At 46.5% G+C, this 21,963-nt stretch overlaps 1 protein-coding gene across 1 annotated transcript in view; it reads right to left on the bottom strand.

The window, feature by feature from the left end:
- The window catches only part of LOC144765655 (guanylyl cyclase C-like), a 577,462-nt gene extending 556,165 nt beyond the window's left edge, over positions 1 to 21,297 (bottom strand). The window contains exons 1-2 of the mRNA XM_078650332.1: positions 20,963 to 21,297; positions 14,620 to 14,732 (exon numbers count right to left, since the gene is read on the bottom strand). Coding sequence (XP_078506458.1) covers positions 14,620 to 14,732; positions 20,963 to 21,164 — 315 coding nt within the window. The 5' untranslated portion in view covers positions 21,165 to 21,297. The remainder of the gene's footprint in view (positions 1 to 14,619; positions 14,733 to 20,962) is intronic.
- Positions 21,298 to 21,963: the final 666 nt, after the last annotated feature.

Raw genomic sequence — 21,963 nt, 5'->3', positions numbered from 1 at the left:
TCATGATTATATACAAACCATAGTTGCTGCTTATTTATCTTATGCAACTAACAACCATTGGCAAAGCCAATAGTCCTGACTTGTAGGTATGATGTTACTTTTTGTATCATATATCTGAATGCAATAACAGAAACAGCAAAATACAAGTCGGGCGGCACACTATGCTAAGCACTGATTTCGAGCTTGCATGTTTTTAAGCCACGTCCTTAATTTCATTGGCCACGCCCCTTTGAGAGACCCATGCCCCCCGTTTTTTCATCCCATTAAAATCACTGAAGATGACTATAATACTATTCATACAACGACTGCTGTGGCATTCGTCTGTATGAATATCAATAAATATGTTGTTCGTTTTTCCATTTACATTACACTCTGACTATCTGTATGTGGACTTTGTATGGTGTCATCTTTGCGACAGTCATTTCGCTGCCTGCACTGCAGCGCCTAATTAAAAGAGCCCTGCAGTTGTAGTTGGCGAAATGCCCATTCTGCAAGGTGAAAGGCAGAACCGGGGCACATCCATAAAAAATAATTAAAATAAAAAGCGGCAAACTCTGCAGGGCAGACACTTGAGTCAAGAGTGTTATACGGAACCCCTGGAGCAGGGCTTTAAGTGGGCCGGGTCTCACCGGTGCTGAGCACTGGCAGTTTTTCAAAGGGGGCCTCGAAACGGTTACCTATTGGGCTCTGTTTTGTGCCCTGGCACAGGAGGTCCATTTTTTTCTGGACTGCAGTGACAGCAGGCACATCATGTGTGCGTGCTCACACTGCTCACTTCTCACTTGTGGAGGTTACGTCATGACACCTTGCCAGGTGAGCTTTGTAGGGGAAGTGAAATCCTTTAAAGAGAGTCATTTTCTCTCTGGATTTCCCTTCTCTTTTTGAAACCTCAGGAGCAGCAACATTGTCGGAGTTAATATCACAAATGGAAGCGTTTTCAATACTATTAACAAGCCATAGTTGCTGCTTATTTATGTTATGCAACTAACAACCATAGACAAAGCCTATACCCCTGACTTGTTGTAGGAAGTGCTTTAAATGGGAAAAATAAGTTCAGGTACACATTAATATGAGCTAGAGGTGTGACAAGTGGGCCGGGCTAGGGGCAGGGCTAAGGGCAAGATATAATAATACAAAATGACTTCTGTACCAGTTGAAGCACATATCAAAACGCATGAGAAATGCATTCATGTAAACAAAACAGGTTAACTCATTACAGAAAATGAAAGCCAAACAGGATGATATGTTAACAGTTCATTGCTTTGTAATATTTGTTGCTTCTTAATGCCATACTGTTATTTGCTGTTGTGTGGCACAATACTATATACTCCCAAGCGTGCGCACACACACACACACACACACACAGAAACAAGCAGACATGTACACAAAGATATGCCACACATTCCCTTTAAAATATCACCTGAGAGTGCCCTGATTCTCTTCCTCTTTCTCTCACTTTTCTCACATTCAAAAACAGACACACGCAAGTTGGCAAGCACACAGTTATAAACAAATACTCACACAAAGTCCCAGGTGGGATTAAAGCCATTTTAAACCACTTGCCTCCCACAGCTTTCTAAATTGCCACTGTCAGTGTGCTGCCTCCATACCTGTGTATAGAGTTAATGTGATTAACCGCATAGGATCTAAATGGGACCTCCACTGTCAAACACAGTGTGATGGTGAACACAGGGACATCAAATTTCAAACCTTTATTTCGATCGGAAAGATCATAAAAGATATACAATAGCACATCATTTTTAAAAATTTCAAATCATCAATAATTCATTTGTATTAAGTACATAAATTTAAAAGATGTTAAAATGTGAATAACAATATATCAAGGAGAAAAATTTTTCAAGAGTCTCCTGCCACCTTTAAATAGCGAATTCGAGCATACCACATTGCTGTTAAAAATTTGGCTAGGGCGAACACAGTTGGTGGGGATAAATCTGTTTTTAGGACTCTAAATGCGGGGAGATATGTTCTGAAACCCAAGTTTCTAAGCAGGGGGACAAGCCAGAATTGCCTGCTTTTTCGGTAGGCTTGACAGAAAAAGATAACATGTACTTCGTTCTCCTTGGTGTGAGCACAAGCAGGGCACTTCTCGTTTGGGGGCCGGCCAGACCATGCTGAGGTGAAAGACATTAGAGGTAATATCCCATACCTCCATAGCAGGAATAGTTTTCTTGTTAAAGCAGGAGACATTCCGTCCAGGACACTTTCAAAATTGTAAAAATCTTTGATTGTGATAAAACGATGTGTCAGGGAACCCTCTCGTGCACTGTCCAGGACTCTGGAAAGCATTTTGTCATAATATACTCTAGAGAGTACTTTCCTTGGGATCCTGGTGCTTGTTCGTTCTGGGTCGGACCACAGTTCTGGTATTCCAATGGTCTCGCATGTTCTCTTGATGTATTTTAACCAAGGGACCATGGTTGCATTAGGTAGAGATAAATATTCCTTAAGCTCAGCTCGATATGAGGTGAGGTCTTGGCTACTCCAAATGCGACGCTAGAATGATAAGGGTTTGAGCCCTAGTTCCTCCGTGATGGGCCTCAGGCCCAGGTCCAATCTTAGTGGTAGGAGTGGGGTGCTTGGCGGAAGAGCGGTCAACTGCCTTAAAAATTTGTTTTCTGTAGTTTGCAAATTGGAGGATGAGGTGTAGCCCCATAACTCTCCCCCATAAATTACTCCCGCCCGCGCCTGGGCTTTGTATATTTGAATGGCAGGGGTCAGGGGGCGATAGGTTGACTTAGTCGCGATTCTCATAATGCCACCCACCTTCTGGGCCAGCTTCATATTCGCTTTGGTCTGATGAGCCCCCCACGTGAGGTTTTGGTTTAGGGTAATCCCCAGATATTCTATTGTAAGAACCCTTTCCAGTCGTACTGTGCCGAGCATGGGATTTGGGCGTTTCGGGGACTTAGGATTTAAGATCATGAATTTTGTTTTATGTGGGTTGATTTCAAGACCCCTTTCTGTGCAGAACTCTAGAAAGCCATCAAGCATCCTCTGTATGCCCATAGGGGTTTTGGACAGCAGCAGGGTGTCATCCGCAAACATAATTGCGGGCACCCTGCTGCCAGTCAGTTTTGGGGCATCGGTATTGGCGATCCCGGTCAGGTGTGCGATTACACCGTTCACAAAGAGGCAGAACAGGGTCGTGCGAGCACACAGCCCTGCCTCACCCCTCTGCAAACGGTAAATCTTTCGGTTAGTTTACCACTTCTCCCACACCTGACCCTTGCAAAGTTGTTATGGTGTAGTTTTATCAGAATTGCAAGAATGTCTTTTGGGACGCCTAGCTCGGCCATTACCTCCCACAGTTTTGATCTTGGCACTAAATCGAAGGCGGCACGCAAATCCACAAAAACCGTGTATAACGTGCCGCCCTCGATAAGTGCAGTCCTCCAGTACATGAGGTTCAGTCTAAGGACTTGGTCGATTGTGGAAACCCCCCTCCTAAATCCTGCCTGTTATGGACTAAGAGTGTCCGTCTCCTCCAACCAATTCTGCAGCCGATCCAATATTAGCCTACCGAAGAGTTTCTGTGAAACATCGATAAGGCTTATCGGACGATAGTTGGCTGGGAGCAGAGGGGATCCCTTTTTAAATATTGGGACCACCTCTGTGCCCAGCCAAGTATCGGGGACCTCCATGCCCTTGAGAACCGCGTTGAATATCAACAGGAGGTACGGGGCCCATATCCCTGGTTCCTGCTTAAAAAGATCTCCTGGGACCCCGTCCAGCCCTGGAGCTTTCCCTCCTGCCAACCCCGCAATTGCAACACGGACTTCTTTTTCTGTGAAGGGATCACCCTCCTGATCACTCAGAATGGTGAAATGGGGGGTGCTCTGGGACGCATCCGCCATTGCATATAGGGATTGGTAATGCTCCTGCCATATGCCAGGGGCTATGTTGGGTTCAATTGCTGGGGGGAGATCTTCTGATCCATGATTAACCAGCCGCCAAAATTTGCGGGAATCTTTAATGGCTAATGCACCAGAGAAGTCCTACCAATATTTATGATCCCATTCGGCCTTAGCGTTTGCCAACAATGTCTTGTGGGCCCGTCTTTTGGCTTGTATCAACTCCCGACATCCCCGCGCTTTAATTGCGAGTAGGAGCTCTCGCTTTGAATCCCGGCATGTGGCATTATACCAGGACTTTTTGTATATCTCCTTGGTTTTGCCTGCTCCTTTAAGAAATAGGTCTAACTCCAGGGTGTTTATTAGTTCTTCATGGATTTGCCACAATTGTTCTCTATTTTCCTCCTTATCTAATTCTTTTGCATGAGTAAATGCTTTTTCAAGCACTGGGGTGATTCTATCATAAAGCATAGGAAGCTTAACGTCACTTGAGGCCAATTTTGCCCACCTCACTCTCCTCCTGTTATTCTCCAGGAGTAATCCTGTGGTTAAATTCTCTTTATCCAGTCCCATGTCCTCGATGCCTGGCATGGCATATTCAAGTTCGAGGGCGTTATGGTCACTGTCCTCTCTATCCAATACCCTAAAGTCAATAATACGTGACCAACATGACAATTGGACTAGGATGTAATCAAGTCTGGATTCACTCCCTAGTTTATTAAAAGTGTGGTTACTTGGGTTATCTGATTTTGTGTGCCCATTACATGCTCTTATGCCGTGGTTGAGGGTCAGTGCAGTTATCTGGAGAGCAAGGGGAGTCCAGGCTCTTGGTGGGGGTGCCACCGTAGCTGGTATCAGCCATCTTGAGTCCTCCTCTTGAGAGAGTCCATCAAGCAGGCCAGGCAGTGGCTCGAAATGTGAGTTGAAATCCCCTGCGACCACGTGGGGGAGGTCCCTTGGGATTTCACTCAAAAAGGCTGAAAGCTCATCAATGGTATTCGATTCACACGATATGGCAACCGGTCTCACAAATAAACATTTATAACCATCAGCTTTGCGAGGTTAGGCCATTCTAACAGGACAGGTAATATATCCTCGGAGTCGACAGCTGAGCACCTAGCCTTGCAGCCCAAGTGGGATGCAATCATGGTTATCAGCCCTCCTGACGGACGTCCCCTTCCCGCCCATTTAGCTTTTTTTGTAAACACTGCAAACCCCGGACATAAGTACTCCTCTCTTGCCCAGGTTTCTTGGAAGAGGCAGATACTTTTTGAGCTAACGGACGACAGCCACTCCGGGCATTCCGTTTTGTTACCAAGGCCAGCTATGTTCCATGAAATCATGTTAAGTGCGGCAGGTCTTAAAGATGGTAACTCAGTACTGGAGAGGTTGTACTCCGTAATGGCAGGATTTGGGCTTGGAATTATGTTTTGTGACAGTTCCCCCATTCTAGCCACTATATTACTAACATTACCCTCTAGCTCTGCTGTGGGATTTCCGAGGTCTTGGGCCAGGGTATTCTCTTTGGCAACAATTGTCAGTTCTATTGGGGATTGGATTTGTTCCCAGGGGACGGAACTATTCTCTATGTGGTCTGTTAAGTGGGGACAGTCCTTGGCCCTAGCATTAGAGTAAGATAGTCAGTCAACCATTTCGAGGCTGCTGTATCTATTGGAAGTTGAGAGGTAGGCAGGGTGGTGCATTCTATGTGGCCCTGGAACTCCTCTCGGTCTTCCACCCCAACCACCCCTCCTCTTAGTGCTATACTCTCACCCTTCATCATCTCCATAGGTTGGTAAGTATTCAAGCAGCGTACTCCTCTGATAATGAGGCTCCCTCCTGGCTACATTATTACTCTCCCAATCTCCCAATAACTCCTGATGATACCCCCATCTTGGATCTTCTGTTATATACATGCATGATGGGTAGAAGAATGAGAGATGGAGAGCCTGAATGAGGTTCCCTTGGTCATCAGGGGGCCAGCTATAGATGTACGAGGCTGTCCTCGGTTCCCTGAAACTGACCACGATGCAGTCGCCTCTAGTTGTCTTTCTCCGATTTCCCACCCAGGCGACACGTCTCACCATAAGAACATCGCTGGTTGTGCCTTGCGGAAGAGGTCTATATAAAGACAACCAGTTAATGACTTTGTTCTTTAGTGAGGCAGTCGACTCTATGGCAGTGGGAGATAATTCAGGTGCGCCCACCAGGATCACTGTATAGGGGGACGCCTCGGGTGGTAGGTTCACAGTTTTGATATTGCGAGATTTATTTTGCATATTATCTGGAGGTCTTGTATCGCACTTTGTTTTATCCGGAGGGTTAGGATTTTCTATGGGCTTTATGGATATGTTTGGTGGTGGTGGTTTCAGCATCTGAGTTTGTATGGATGGTGGAGTTTCATTTGGAATAACAAGTGATTGCGGAGTATTGTTTTGACTCGGTTTGTGTTGTGGATTTAGAGGAATGGATGACCCCGTTTTCTTCACTAGAGTTGTGGGGTCTGTGCTCTTATTGGGCTTTTGAACTGAGCCCCCTTTGGCTCCCTTGATTTCTGTTTTGAGGCTGTCTGCCAGCTGAATTGTGGATTTTTCGATGTTCACCAGCCTGGCTTCGATCTTTATCAGCCGAGCTTCTAGTGGGCTTAGGAGTGATCTTAACAGCGTGCCTATATCTGCAAGTGTAATATCCTCGTTGGAAGATACTATAGAGATGTTGGAATGAAAGAGTGTGTCTGCTGGTAGAGTAGCTATTGGTTGTAACTCCATAACGTTCTTAGATGATAGGCCCAGGGTATTCCCACCAGAGCTAGCAAAACTCTTAGCAGGGTCGGGTTTAGATGTTTTAACCTTGCTACCTCCTTTGGTTTGTCCCCCTTTCTTCCTTTTTTGGACGGCTCCATCCCTTTCCCCCCACAAGATATCAGAGGGATTCTCACTAGTGCTAGGTGTGGCCTTGTCCTTGCTAGGGATTGGGAGTGGGGCAGATGGTACTTGGGCTGTTGGTAGAGTCATGAGGCTCATATCCTCAAAATCATTGGAGTCCTCTATAGTGAGGTCTGGGATGGTAACTACCTGATTTGTCTCTGGACCCTCCTGGTCGATGTTGTTGGGTTCTGGCCTTCCTTCAGGAGTCTTAGCCAGAGCCATTGGGCCCAACGATGATCTTCTTACCCACTCGATTTCTTGGGAAATGCGCCTTTCGAGAACAGTGATTTCATCTATCAGGAGTAAACCAGCTTTGACAAAGTAGTTGTCGATGGGACCTTTAGTGGCTCCAACCACAGCCTGAGCGGATTTGCTCCTCGTTTCCCTGGTGCACATCCCTGTGTCTGGTGGTCAAAATCTGTAGCAGGCAAGTGGGGCGATAGAACGGATCCGACCAGGGGGAATGGCCGGGTCCCGGTCTCTCAGGTCCTGGAACGGCCTCAAACGGCCCGCCCTTTGCCCGGGCTTCGCTCCGCGCTTTGCCCCACGCACGTCCCGCGTGCGCGTCAGCCGCTGTCTGGATATAACGGGAGGGGGGCGGGAAGAGGACCAGCTGCGGCGAGTCTGCAGGCGCGGCGCCCGCTGATCCTCGCAGTCCCGCAGGGGCAAAAGCGTCTTCAGGCGGCTCCTCTCGCTGTCAGGGAGTCACCCGGTGGTCGTAGCCTCGAGGGGCCGCGAGGAGTGGGGGTAAAGCAGAAGGAGAACCACTTGGCAGTAAAGCAGGCAAACCACGTCGTCCCTCAGTTATCAGTGATACCCCTCAGTTACAGGGACATCATTTACACACCTGATGGAGCTGGGAGGGGGGGAGGCTAAAGCACTTAAGTGAAGTGAAGTGAATGGACGTTGTGTCCCTGATCAACGGTGCAACGGTGCAGAGTCTGTCTAGTTAATCACAGCATGACGCAAGACAAGTCCTCTCAGACCCCTGCAGTCTCAGGGCATTCAAATAGATGCTGCTGGAATCTCCAGCAGGGACTCTGTTAAAGGCTACTGCGCTTACACGCTTACAAGCTCCCGAGAAGCTTGTCCTAGAAGAGTATCTCTTCTAGCACAAGCTTCTCGGGAGCTTGTAAGCCTAACAGGAGCCTGCAGAGCCGTGTATTAGCCTACCAGTACTCTCCCTGGCTAAAGAGAAGTGCCGGTACTGACGGCCAGATAATTCGGCTCAGTACCGGTGAGTACCGGCCCATTTAAAGCACTGGTTGTAGGTATGATGTTACTTGTTGTATCATATATCTGGATGACAGAAACAGCAAAATACAAGTCAGGCGGCACACTACGCTAAGCACAGATTTTTAAGCCTATGTGTCTTTAAGCCACGCCTTTAATTACATTAGCCACGCCCCCATGAGAGCTCCAAAGTTTTTTCATCCCACTTTAAGCTCTGCCCTGGAGAGACTACCGGGGGCCTACCATAGTCCTATCTACATGACACAGATCACGCGTGCAATACATTTCATCCGGCTAAATGGTGGAGGGGGAGGGATACGGGACTTATATCATTGTACTACCTATATGATTATACTGGGTTAAGCGCCGCATTTTACCAGCAGTAAGGTTTCTTTCTTACAATTTAATTAAGAGAACATTTATTAAAAAAATTAGTGATTTGTTGTCTGCCTTATGGTGAAATGTCCGACATCCTGGTTATCAATATATTTCACCCTCTGAAAAGCAACTCTCTCGCAAATGTAAACTTTGGTACACCAAGCCCTCTAAATATTATTCCTGTGATGCTAGTTATCCTGAAAACCTCCAGACACTGCATATATGCAAATACACTATGCAATTTATTACCACTTCTAATTGTCGGGGGAGGCCATGACACTAGAGCCGAGGCTTGGAGTGAATCATGCTGCCTCTCTCCTCCCTCATCAATGGTCATAAATAGCATGTTACCTAATGAATTTCATTAAACAAAAAAGGAATTTAACTAAAACCTGAAATCAAGGAGTTAAAGTCATGTAGTGAGATAAAATCACGTTGAAGAGGCTTCATGACTTTTACAAGAGTAGGTAACATGCTATTAGTGTTGTAATAAAGTGTTTTTCTCATGCCAATTTCGCTGAACTGTGCTAAATTGACTTTTGCACTGTGAATGTGTCTATGTGCGCTTATTTAGTAGCCCTAATTATCGTTTCATTGTGCCAAAGTAATGTTTACGGACATGGCATCAAATACATTATACGACCCGAATACTATTCCTTCAATCAATCAATCATATCACTTGTATAGCGCGCTACTCACCCGGATGGGTCTCAAGGCGCTTGGGGGAAGGGGGACGCTACTGCTCGAACAGCCAGGTCTTGAGTTGTTTCCTGAAGGCGAGGTGGTCCTGGGTCATCCAAAGGTGGATGGGGAGGGAGTTCCATGTCTTGTCTGCCAGGTAGGAGAAGGATCTGCCTCCGGCGGTGGCTCTTCAGATACGTGGAACGGTGGCGAGGGCGAGGCTAGCTGAACGTAGCTGGCGGGTGGGCGCGTGGAAGGTCAGGCGGTCGTTGAGGTACTTGAGGCCCAGGTTGTGGAGAGACTTGTGTGCGTGGGTGAGGAGCCTGAACGTGATCCTCTTGTTGACGGGGAGCCAGTGCAGGTTCCTCAGGTGGCCGGAGATGTGGCTGCGTCGAGGGATGTCCAGGCTGAGTCGGGCGGAGGCGTTCTGGATGCGTTGAAGTCTTCTCTGTAGCTTGGCTGTGGTTCCGGCGTAGAGGGTGTTACCGTAGTCCAGCTGGCTGGTGACGAGGGCCTGGGTAACCATCTTCCTGGTTTCGATCGGGATCCATTGGAAGATCTTGCGGAGCATGCGCAGGGTGTGGAAGCATGAAGAGGAGACGGCGTTGACTTGTCTGGTCATGGAGAGGGAGGAGTCCAGGATGAAGGCCAGGTTGCGTGCGTGGTCTGTCGGCTTGGGGGCGGTGCCCAGGGCAGGGGGCCACCAGGAGTCGTCCCAGGCGGAGGGTGATGGTCCAAGGATGAGGACTTCCATCTTGTCTGAGTTCAGTTTCAAGCGGCTGTTCTTCATCCACTCGGCGACGTCTTTCATCCCTTCGTGGAGGCTGGTTCTGGTGGTGTGAGGGTCTCTGGTGAGGGAGAGGATCAGCTGGGTGTCGTCGGTGTAGGAGATGATGTTGAGGTTGTGTTGGCGAGCGATGGCTGCGAGGGGTCTCATGTAGACGTTGAAGAGGGTGGGGCTGAGTGATGATCGTTGCGGGACGCCGCAGATGACTTCGGTGGCCTCGGAACGAAACGGGGGGAGGTGGACTCTCTGTGTTCTTCCAGCTAGGAACGAGACGATCCACTTCAGTGCCTTCTCTTGGATGCCGGTGTTGCTGAGGCGTTGGACTAGGGTGTGGTGGCAGACAGTGTCGACCGCGGCGGAGAGGTCCAGGAGGATGAGTGCCGCTGTTTCCCCGTTGTCGAGGAGGGCTCGGATGTCGTCGGTGGCTGCAATGAGGGCGGTTTCGGTGCTGTGGTTGGCTCTGAAACCGGACTGCGAGGGGTCGAGGGATCCATTCGTCTCGAGGAAGGCGGCAAGCTGTCTGTTGGCGATCTTCTCGATGACTTTGGCAGGAAATGGCAGGAGCGAGATGGGGCGGAAGTTCTTGAGGTCGGTGGGGTCCGCTGTTGGTTTCTTCAGTAGGGCGTTGAGCTCGGCGTGCTTCCAGTTCTCCGGGAAGGTGGCGGTGTCGAAGGAGGTGTTGATGATGTCTCGGAGTTGGGGTGCGATGGAGGAGTCGGCCTTGTTGAAGATGTGGTGGGGGCAGGGGTCAGTCGGCGATCCAGAGTGGATGGTGTTCATCGTGCGGGCTGTGTCTTCGGTGGTCACTGCGGTCCAGGTGCGAAGGGTGGCAGTGTGGTGCGTTGGTTCGATGGTAGGGTGCGAGGATGGTGTGTCGAAGCTGTTGTGGATGTCGGCGATCTTGCGGTGGAAGAACGAGGCGAGGGAGTCGCAGAGATCTTGTGAAGGGGTGATGTTGTTGTTGCCGGTGCTGGGGTTGGAGAATTCCTTGACGATGCTGAAGAGTTCCTTGCTGTCGTGGGCGTTGTTGTCCAGACGGTCCTTCAGTGATTTCTTCTTGGTGGTGCGGATGAGCTGGTGGTGCTTGCGGGTCGCGTGTTTGAGGGCGGTCATGTTGTCAGTGGTCCTGTCGAGGAGCCAGGCTTTCTCGAGGGTGCGGCAGGTCTTCTTGGAATCCTTGAGTTCTTAGGTGAACCAGGGGGCCTTCTTGCTTCTGGGTTTGCTGGGGGGGTTCCTGAGGGGTGCGAGGTCGTCGGCGCAGGCGGTCAGCCATTGCGTGAAGTTGCGGGCTGCTTCGTTGGGGTCCGGTGTGCTGGCAGGTGGGTTCTGGCTGAGGGAGGCGGTGAGCTGGTCGGCGGTGATCTTGTTCCAGCTCCTGTGAGGAACCTGTTGCGGGTGGTGGTGGGTAGTGGATTTTCTGAAGCTGAAGTGGACGCAGCTGTGGTCGGTCCAGTGGAGTCCGGTGGAGTGGCTGAAGGTGATGTGCTTGCTGGATGAGAAGATGGGATCAAGCGTGTGGCCGGCGTAGTGGGTGGGGGTGTTGACCAGTTGCTCGAGTCCGAGGTTGGCGAGGTTGTCCAGCAGGGTGGTGGTGTTGCGGTTTCCTTAATGTTAGTCATGTTTTACAAAGAGCATAACAAACAATATCATACATAGTCAATGATAAAACCTCTTCCACTTCCATCTATTCAGACATTCCAACATGCCCGAATACCAAAGCGTGGACTTAAGTATGTCTGAATACAGGAACAAAATACTCCCTGATGAGTTATAATGGAGCTCCGTGCAGGGTAGTGACCCCTCCATTCTTCGGGCCTATGAAAATCTGTGAGATATGGGAGATTTTAGGGGCCTTCAAGACACTCTGCAAGGGGGCTGCACCAATGTTCGCTACAGTACTGCCTATATTACAAATGTCATCTAACTGAAACGGGTCTACACTGTGATAATATCCCTACTTAATAGGCTGTGAGGAACATCAGTTGCCATATTATGTAGGTCACCCTGCCCTGGTCTGTGCATGCCACGGTGTAACTTTAAATTGGTACACCAGAGGCTGACGTGGTCAGTGTGGCCTCTTATGCATAATGTGCTACTCTCAATCCAGCCTCAAAATCAGGCCTGCCCTGGGGAATCCTCTAAAGGTAGACTATCCATTGAAGCTGTTAACCCGTCTTTCAAAGGGCAGGCCGAACCTAGCCTGCTCGGAGATCTCCTTGCAGGTGGTTGCAGTGAGTGACTATACATAGTACGAAGGGCATGTCTGGGGGGCCATGGGACCCCCTTGCAAGGCTCACCCCTGGGGGGGAAAGGGGCACACTGACTGTGCACCCCTTCTTTGGTACCACTCTGTATTATGTGTGCAGACACAGAGGTAAAATGTGTCCCCATGCTAATGAGGGAAGGCCCATTTAGTATCGTACTAGAGCTGCATGTGTGCCAGCGTGATTTGTAATAAGGAAGGGGTAATGCTAGCATCTGCAGTCTCTTCTGTACTACAAAAGTGCATCGGGATGGAGTGGGGACATTTACCCATCGTGCCCCTAGGCACTTCATGCAATATGATTGAATTTGAAAGACTGGCAGGTAGATTCATGAAGCCGAAATCGGCTCGCAAAGGGCCAGATTCCGAGAATCTGGCCCTTTGCGAGCGCAAATTTTGCATTTGGGATTCTTCATCCCAAATGCAAAATTCGATATTATAGAATTCGCAAATCTGCGAGGAATTGCATTTAAGGAATCTCTATTTGAGATTCCTTAAATGCAATTCATGAAACATTTAAAAATTGCGAATTCGCAATATTGGGCCGCTATTTACCGCGCAGTCAAACCTCGTGGTAAATAGCGGAAACCTAGAAAAATGCACTTAAGTGCATTTTTCTAAGTTGCATGTTACACACACACATGTCCTTGGGACATGTGTGTGCGTAACACCAGCATCCAATATCATTTCAGGGGTGCAACAGGGTATCCTTTGGACACCCCTGCACCCTTGAAATCGCAAACTCAAAATACGAATCGCTAATAGCGATTCGCACATTGATATGTCTTCCCATTCATTCCTTATTTGCAATTAGCAATTAGCTAATCGCAAATAAGGAAGCTGTAGGAATCGCAATAAATATTGCGATTTTTACATGAATCCCATTTTGCGAGTCTGTAATAGCGATTCCTTAATAATCGCTATTACAGACTCGCAAAACATGCCGATGATGAATCTACCTGATAGTGACTCTCTACTTTCGTTGTTGGAACACCATCATAGTTGTGTTTGATGCTTTGCAGACAGTGCATTAACCCTTTCACTCCCTGAATGGAACAAACTCAATAAAAACATTATATAATCTGAACTCCCCCTTTAACTCTCCTTACTTACAAACCTCATATCCACCTTGTAGAAACAGACTGGCAGTAGAGGATTCAATCCACAAACAAGGATAGTAGGATTTTCAATTCTATAGGCAAAGTGATATTTTGCTGCTGTGTTCCCCTAGCCAAGTGTCTCGTGAACGCTAGACACATTACGTTGCTCCCACAGAGTGCAGTTAGAATCCTTTTGCTCTCAAACCATAGCCTCGGACAGGGCGGTGCCACAGGTATCCTCCTTGAATCTCACCCTCTCCACTGGCTCAAGTGATAACATCTTTTGGTTTCGATGTCATCTCATATACAGACGCCACTCAACTAGTTATCACAATGGGACCTAATCAAGCCTCTACCAAAGTAAGATCCGTGACTGTATGGAAAATATCGCCTCTTGGATGTAGTTCAATTGTCTTCCACTAAATAAGGGCAAAACAGTGATTGTGCTCTTTGGGAAGGCCCACTCGGTGTAGTCGGAGTACTGGTGGCCCCAGCATCTGGATCAAGCTCCCACCCTGAAATCAGTAGTGAGAAACTTGTGTATCATGGTGGATGAAAATCTTTCCATGAGAGAAAATATGAATGCCATATCAGGTTCCTGAGTTGGAACAATGCACCTTCTCATGAAAGCTTTCCAATGGCTACCACTCCAGTCAAGAAAATCACTAGTCCAGGCTCTCATAGTCAGCAGCCTGGACTATGGTAATGCACTTTGATACACACATCCCTGCATCGAAGTGAGCATCTCTATCTGCAGGGTAAACTGCAGTTGTATGCCCCCACTCGAAATCTCAAATCCAGTGGTTAAACTTCCTTTACACCCTCATGCATCCGCACTACCAGAGTACGGGGGTTGGTCATTCTCATACATGGCCCCCCAGCACTGGAATCAGCTTCCGCTACATCTACGTGCATGTACAGATTTCAACCAATTAAAAAGTCTCTTAAAACATGTCTTTTTAAGTTTCACTTGATTCATGTATCTATCTTAATTTGTCAACCTTAGGACCTGTAGAGATGCAATAGTGCAGAGCGAACCTACCTAGGGTGATACGCAGCACTTAACAAGTAACTTTAACATAACATAACACACAACATACTGGCAATGCCTACTCACCAAGCCAACAACCTTACTTTGAACTTATCATGATTAACCAACAATTTAGTCTATCTACCAAGCATATTAATATTGTAACTCTTACAAGAACTGAAATTCTCCCTCTACAGCAAGTACGGATGATTGTCCTGGAATAGCCCACACACAGACACATACTGGACACGCGTTGTCATTGTTCACTGATTCGTAGGCCTCCGGCTTCTTCAGGGCACTGATTTCTCTTTTCATTTAAATGCTACCTGGGTTCAGAGGGTCACTTACATGCAGCTGCTTCAGCTTCTCTATTCCTTCACAGGTTGTAGTGCCGCATCCCTTAAACTCATAGAGCGAGGTGTCAAATCCATGGTAAGTTGCATTCAATGTGACATTCCTGTCTAAAAAGACAGAGTTGAGAAAATGAACATGCAGAAGGCATCAGAAGTGATTACAGATAATAGTATTCAGGCTAGAGAGGAATCAACTTATGGGGTGGAGAAATCTACCACTAGGCTGCATTGAGATATGCAGTCTAGATGCCTGAGATTACCCTCTGGCAGAGAGGTGAATGAACAGAAAGAATACAAGCTCCTCAGACTGTTGTTGTACATCACAGCCCTGCTCTGAGCGACCAGACTCAGCCCAATAATGAAATCATCAGCAATACTGTATCCATCATACATCATCGTAAGCAATCCGTAGACGGTACACCTCTGCCTATTTAAACATAAAATGGTTAAAGATATCTCCTTCAAAGTGTGCCTACGAAGAGACTCCTCAATAAAGAAACCTCCTGTTTTGCCTACCTCATTTGGGAGGCAGCCTCCTGTGTTTCCCATTTCTGGATGGGAATTCCTGCTTACCATTTGAGGCCCTGGTTGGACCTGTTCACCATGCTGCTGGAAGTTTGTTTCAGTAGTGGATTGTGTTGCTGCTTTTCTGGCTTTTTGGGACGCTTTTAGTCTTCTAGTCTGAGTTCTTTTGTGACCTCTGCACCACAGCCTTCATGTTGGCTTTGCTTGGGGTTGTGTGGTGCTGGTTCCTGTGTTTGGTCTGTTCTTCCCTGGCTCCCTGGAGGGCTTGGGGCTGGGGCTGTGGTTACTGTCTTTGAAGCTGCTTTGGGTTTTAGTAGATTTATGTGGATTAACCCCTTTCCACTCAGGCTAGGGGCTAGAGGGGGGAGCTGCAGGAAAAGGGGTCTCAGCCTGACTTCAGGGAAGCAGTGTAGCCTCCTTGGGGGTAAGGCAATGTATTGATATACAGCACATTTTGAGAGAGAGAAGCCTTCTCCCATGTTGTCCTCTCCTTCTTTTCATTTTAATGGGTATGCTTGAGGGATCAGATCTGGTATCTGAGGGGACACTGTAACAGCATTTAAATGCTAGCACTGCCAGCCACCTCATATGTGAATTGATTGCCTGCAAGAGCATGCCCACCGTCTCCCTAGACTGGGATACGGCCAAACGGGCCCAACATTGTCAATGTACTGCAGACCTCATCAAGTTTGTCTTTCCTGCAGCTGGTGTGCTATTGAGAACTGATCATCAACATAATACACTTCACAATTTGATTGCTTGTCAGTTATTGATAGGTGTTAATTCATACCCAGCTTCATGGTACCCATTTTATTGACATCAAAAGAATGAACATTTGAGATAACCTTACCATATAACCAACTGAGCTACTATGGCAGGATCTGAGCTTGCTACCAGAAAATTATACACAAATCACGGCGACGGAAACATAAATCCAATGACCTCTCTTACTGGGTTTAAAATGTAGACCACAACTTTTATACTGTGTTCTGAAGCAGGCTTGTTTATCCTCTGAACTATTTTATGATGATGTATCATCAAGGGATATGTCACAATAGTGCGGTAATTGATGATAGTAGATATGACACTGGAAAGAGTGCTGGGTCCTAACACTCTGCGTTGCAACATGCGGCTGGCGCGATTAAATGCGATCGCGCTGAATACCACGGTTGCATAAACCTAAAACCACCTCAGACTTCTTAAATCCACCAACAGACACTCTCTCTGCCCCTTCAGCTCACTCTTGCAGGTCCCTGCTGTCTCCCTCAGGCAGTTTTTCATCTTTCTCCATCTTTCCCATTTTTGTGTTTCCCTCTTTTGTTCTTGGTAAATATCTAATGCAGAAAAATAATTGCTGGTTCCCAAAAATAAGTGCTGGTGCCCCCCATTGGCTCAAATTAATCACTGAGGTGTGGTACTCCCACCCTCCGCCTCCTCTCTCACTGAAGCATCTAGACAACAGGATTTTCTCACTGTGGCAAAGCCCATTGACCAGTGATGGCTGGCATCTACAGGGAGGGGATACCAAACGCAACGTCCTCGCTCCTGACCTCTTTCCAGAAACTGGAACTGGATGCTGAAATTCTCTTGCCCAATCCTGGCGCTGCTCACATGCAACATGTGAACAGCACCCTGATTGGAGGGAGCAGCTTCACTCGGCGCTCCACAGCGCACTGGAGGCCTGCACTTACTCTCAACCCAGCTGTCATAAGACAGCCGATTTGAGAGGTTTAAAGGAATATGTCTCTTTACTCCGCAAACGTTTACAACACGTGCCATTACCCCGCATTTTTTACTCCGCAAAACTTTTAAAATGCAGGGCTTTACAACTCATTTCATTACAACGCATTATTCATTACAATGCAATTTAGTATTCTTACACCATTGGGGCGTTGTAATGGGGAATGAGTTGTAATGGTCTGCGGTGTAAAGCCCTGCGATGTAAAAGTTTTCATGGAGTAAAACATGCGGGGTAATTGACTTCCTTGTCACGCAGTCGTTGTAAGTGATGTTTACCGGTTTAAAGTACACATGTGTGGCTGGCTGTGGCAAGTAGGCCGGCCAAAAAGACATGCACACTTTAAACAGTATATTAGACAGCCCACCCTCCTCCCTGCTGCTGTCAATCAGCAGCGGCCCCACCCCGGTCCAGACACACGTCTCGGGATGGGGGATGAAAAATAAAATGTTAATGAACTACCATTTTATTTTTCAACTCTGAGGCTTTGTGGAGATTTTAACTGGGGCGACGCTCCTCTGCTCCAACAGAGGAGCCGCCCGTGCCATTGACAGACTAGGTTCACTCAGACGGAGGTGTACTTTAGCACCTACCTCTGAAAGAACATCTTGGCATGCCTATACTTGGTGGATTTTGAATATTTTGAGAATATAAAAATACTAAAATTATAAAAATGCAATAATCTTCCAGTTGCATATTCATTTGACTAGATAAGTACTAATGGTGCAACAGTGAAAAATGCAGCCTAAACATCATCACCCTGTGGAAGCAATTTTATTACTGACACAGTAACAACTAAGGAAGTTAGTAATGTATCTGCTCGGACCAGGGCACAAGTCGGGGATTCATGCAGGTACACCGCGTCCATCCACTCTTTTCCCAAGGTGGACGCCGTTCCTCCTGCCAAAAAGTTGGGCCCCACAGGAATATGCTGAACTTGTCCCGGTGTAATTTTCAGACACCGGAACACGTTTAGCAGCGCCTGCACTTTGCTTTCAATTCCCAGCAGCAACGTGCAGGCAGGGAGGGGGCTTTTTTCACCTCCAGCTGTGCCGAAGTTAAGGGGTCATCAGGCCTCCTTTTGTTTGAATATCCTGACTTGAGGCTGCCTGGAACCTCACACTTAAATGTAAATGTCACGGAGGGTAAACAAAGGCACACCGCCTGTTATTTCTTCACAGGTACATTAAGAGAGGCAAGCTTTTGCCTTTGTTCAGTCCCTGTATATAAGTGATGCATGCACTATAAGAATGTTGGGTGTGTTGGTCTGTCTCAGTATTTACACAAATTACAATTTCAATAGCACTATTTTATTTCTTTTATAGCGTTAAGCAAACAAATGCAGGGTATCACAGCTCTTTATATAGGATACACATTATACATTTACAATAAATCATGTACATGTGTAAATTAATGTACAAGCTGAGTTACATGAGAATGTGAGGGTTACAAGGTGTAGGAGCCACATGTCCTTCATGCCTCACTGTGGTATTTTAGAAGGATTACAATTTATGAACTTCGGGTATCAAAAGGATCTCTGTGTTAAAACACAGTAACCCACTTTACTATCTATATAAAATAAAAATCTGTCATCTGCGTGTTAGATGATGTGCTTTGCAGGAGACACATTTACCTTCTCTACTACTTTAATTCAAATCTGGGACTTTACAAAACACAGATCTCTCCTTCAAGTGCATTAACCACCAGAGTTAACTCGCCATTATTAATATTCCCCTAGATTTACTGGGCACCTTCACAGCAGAGGCCTTAACCCCATCAAATAATTTAAAATGTTGACTTTGCAACCAATTAAGCATAATAGATCTACTACCATGCCTCTCCTTTTTGCCAAATTCTTTGTGGCTGGGTTTTAAAAAAAATGCATTAGTTGATGCCCAGATTCTGAGTCCGGATTGCGCCACTTTTTTGGCACAAACCCAACACGAAATCTCATTTGTTAAATCTCATAATGTGCTTAAATGTACTCATGATGTACCTGATAAACATATGTGTGAGGTCTTAATATCTGATGTCACTTCTTGTGATGTCATTTCCAGTGAGGTCACTTCCTGTGATGTAACATGCAATGTCACGCATCGTGACATCATGCTCTGTGATGGCACGCGTCATGATATCACTTGCATACTGCCTAACCTTGTTAGTCCCCCCATTTCTTTTTTTAGGACTTGTGCCCTGGCTAGGACAGGGTGCAGAAAATGTGCATATTGAATTCCACCTTTATGTTCATTTATTTGCTGTCTGGCGACCTCGATTGTAATTGTTGTTCGTATTCAGTAATGTGGTTCAATGCAGTTGCAGCAGAAAATTTGCTAAACGAAATTCAATAGATGAAAGTAAACTGATTAAGTAAGCTAGGACCTGAATCCCAGGCTTGTAGATGAGGTATCAAAGAACATTTCAATATTATCTACCTGCAAACATATCTTAATCCACTATCGTTCACTTGTGTTCAAATTTAAGCAAATCGCCCAACATGATGGGGGTAAGCCTGACTGAATTTAGGGATTTTTAATATGTGATTTTTGTATAAGGTACCTTTTTATGGTCTTTATTTTTGCAGTAGGATTTTTTCAAGCTTTATTGTGGTGGGATATGGGCCCGATTCAAAAAGAAAGTCAGCAAATGAAGGGCAGAGACTTCAGTCTCCATTCGCACATAATATCCCAATGTTTTAGACTTAACAGACATTCCCAGAAGTATATCTGGAAAGCTGTGCTAGGCACAGCTTTTCAGGCGTACTTCATTGATTTCCTTGAGGGGGACAGGAGCGCCTGTGTTCCCTTCCTCTCTTGTTGTTGCAATTGTACTTCTAGGAATGTCTCGTGACATTCCCAGCACAATCTTATCCCTGCTCTGTGGAGTTTTCCACAGCAGCGATGACTATGGGATCCCCTGTACAAAGGCACGCATTTTACGTTTTTTTTCCTTCTTAGTGTAGGAAATACATTTCCCCCCGTGGAGAAAGCACCTTCCCTACACCCTCAATAAATCCGGGGGTAATGTGTGCCCATTCCCACATTGGAGGGGGAGTTACATCAGACCTGTGCTAGACGAACTTCACAACTTTGTCAAGGCTGGAAAATGGAGAGAATGGAGTTTGTAAATAATGTCAATTGTCCGTTGCCCCAGTACAAATTTGTCATGTTGATCGTATCACTGATCAATGACTGCCTTTGCTCCAGTACAGACTGGCCATAGTACCTTTATTCAGACCACAGATACCCTTTGTGCAAATACATGATGGTTATGCACTGTTAATGCAGGTCCACACCTCCTTATCCACATGGCTTCCCCATTACAGACTGGCCATAGTACCTTTACTTACACCACAGATACCCTTACAGGGTTATTATGTACTGTTAATGCAGATCCACACCTCTGTTTCCCTGTAGCTTCCCCATTTCAGGTTGGTCCTGACCCAAATACTGCCCTCTCCTCTCTACCCCATTTCAGGTTGGTCAGGGTTCGGTTATAAATAGGATTCTGGTTTTATGGTATTCATTTTTTTGTACTCTTCCTTCTTTTTTTGTCCATACTTATTTTGCAATGAAATAATGAAGCTGTAACTCGCATATTTCCCCTTTTAATTAACTGATAAAGGCACTCTAACTAGGACATCTGGTGGTTTTTAGAGATATAAGAAGACATATACGATGGATTAAACTATACAATATGGCCATACGAAGACATTAGCATGTTAGAACAAACACATGCACCCGTACAACTGTTTAAAGCTTCATTAGGAAACCTTATCTCTTTTGTAACTCTCCTTTCTGTAAGTAGGCACAGACGCTGGCCTGGCAGTCATGATTGAAAGCATGAAAAAGCTCAAAAGAAGACTTATTTTCCGGTTTTTCGCTCCCATAAATAAATACAGAGAAACAGGTTGGTTTCTGTCTTTATTTATCTGTAAAATAATGAGTAAAAATAAAAAACTGAGATCTCTAATTTTAAATGAGCCATGGCAGACCTTGCCCTTTCCTAATTCAGTGCTAGATAATCACGGTACATTTATTCTCATCTCCACTCCCCCAATACAGGTTGGTCAGGGTACCTTTTTCCTTGAGCCAATCGTTCACCTTCTCAACTCCCAGCTCGATGGCCGGCTTCACCTTCGCCAAAGTCCACTCGGACGCGTTGTCGTCCAGGAGGACCACATTGAGTGTCACCGAGTTGCCCATGCACTTGCCCTCCCCAGTGGGCATCAGGAGAAGGAGGGAGATGCAGATCGCGGCGAGTGGTCCTCCAGGGCCCATCTCTTCTGATTTCAGAGCCTCTTCACCTTTCCTGCAGAATGGAATGGTCCAGCAGGAGAGGACAATGGAGTGGCATGGAGGACACAACAAGTGAAGGGGTCTTATGCGTGAATGAAACACGTTTCCCCCACACCTCTGCTGTTCCTAAATCATTACCAATGGCCAAAGGTCGCTATGGTGCACAGCCTGTGTTTGTTCCTGATTAGGGCCATAATATGAGATTCCGCTTTGACACTATACTCTGTCTGATTACATTGTTTACAGAAGCAGCGGTTGTGACCAGAGAAGGCGGGTGCGAGTTTGCTAATATGCAGACTACTCTCATATTATCTTACTCAATGTAAATTCTGCTTGGACAGACATGTCTCCATGTATTCATTTACTCAGTCATATATGCACTTACTCCATTCACCCAAACATTCATCCATCCATGCATTAAATCATCGATGCATCCACCCCTCTCTACCCACTGCCTCATCTTCACATTCACCCGTCCCAACAACGGAAAATTTCCAGTGTTCTTTCATTTACAAATTAAAGCCAGATCAATTGGCAGCAGGTGTTCAGAAATTGCTGGTGCCTTCATTGAAAGTAAAAATTGGCGCATTTGAGCTATAAAGGTGAGGTATATCCAGCAGCCAAGATATTTCCTTCACAAATCTGACACTACAACCAGGAGAACTTACAGGCGTTGCTGTGTGTACTGTTGGCTGCACACCTTAGGTGTGTAGCCTACAAGCAAATCCGGGGTCTGTAACCACCGCCACAGGACATTCCCAAGTCACATCTTCCTGTAGAC

This window comes from Lissotriton helveticus, chromosome 1_1 (genome assembly GCF_964261635.1).
Source record: "Lissotriton helveticus chromosome 1_1, aLisHel1.1, whole genome shotgun sequence".
Lineage (NCBI taxonomy): Eukaryota > Metazoa > Chordata > Amphibia > Caudata > Salamandridae > Lissotriton > Lissotriton helveticus.
The sequence above is the reverse complement of the archived record's forward strand: the minus strand, read 5'-3'. Positions and strand labels throughout refer to the sequence as shown.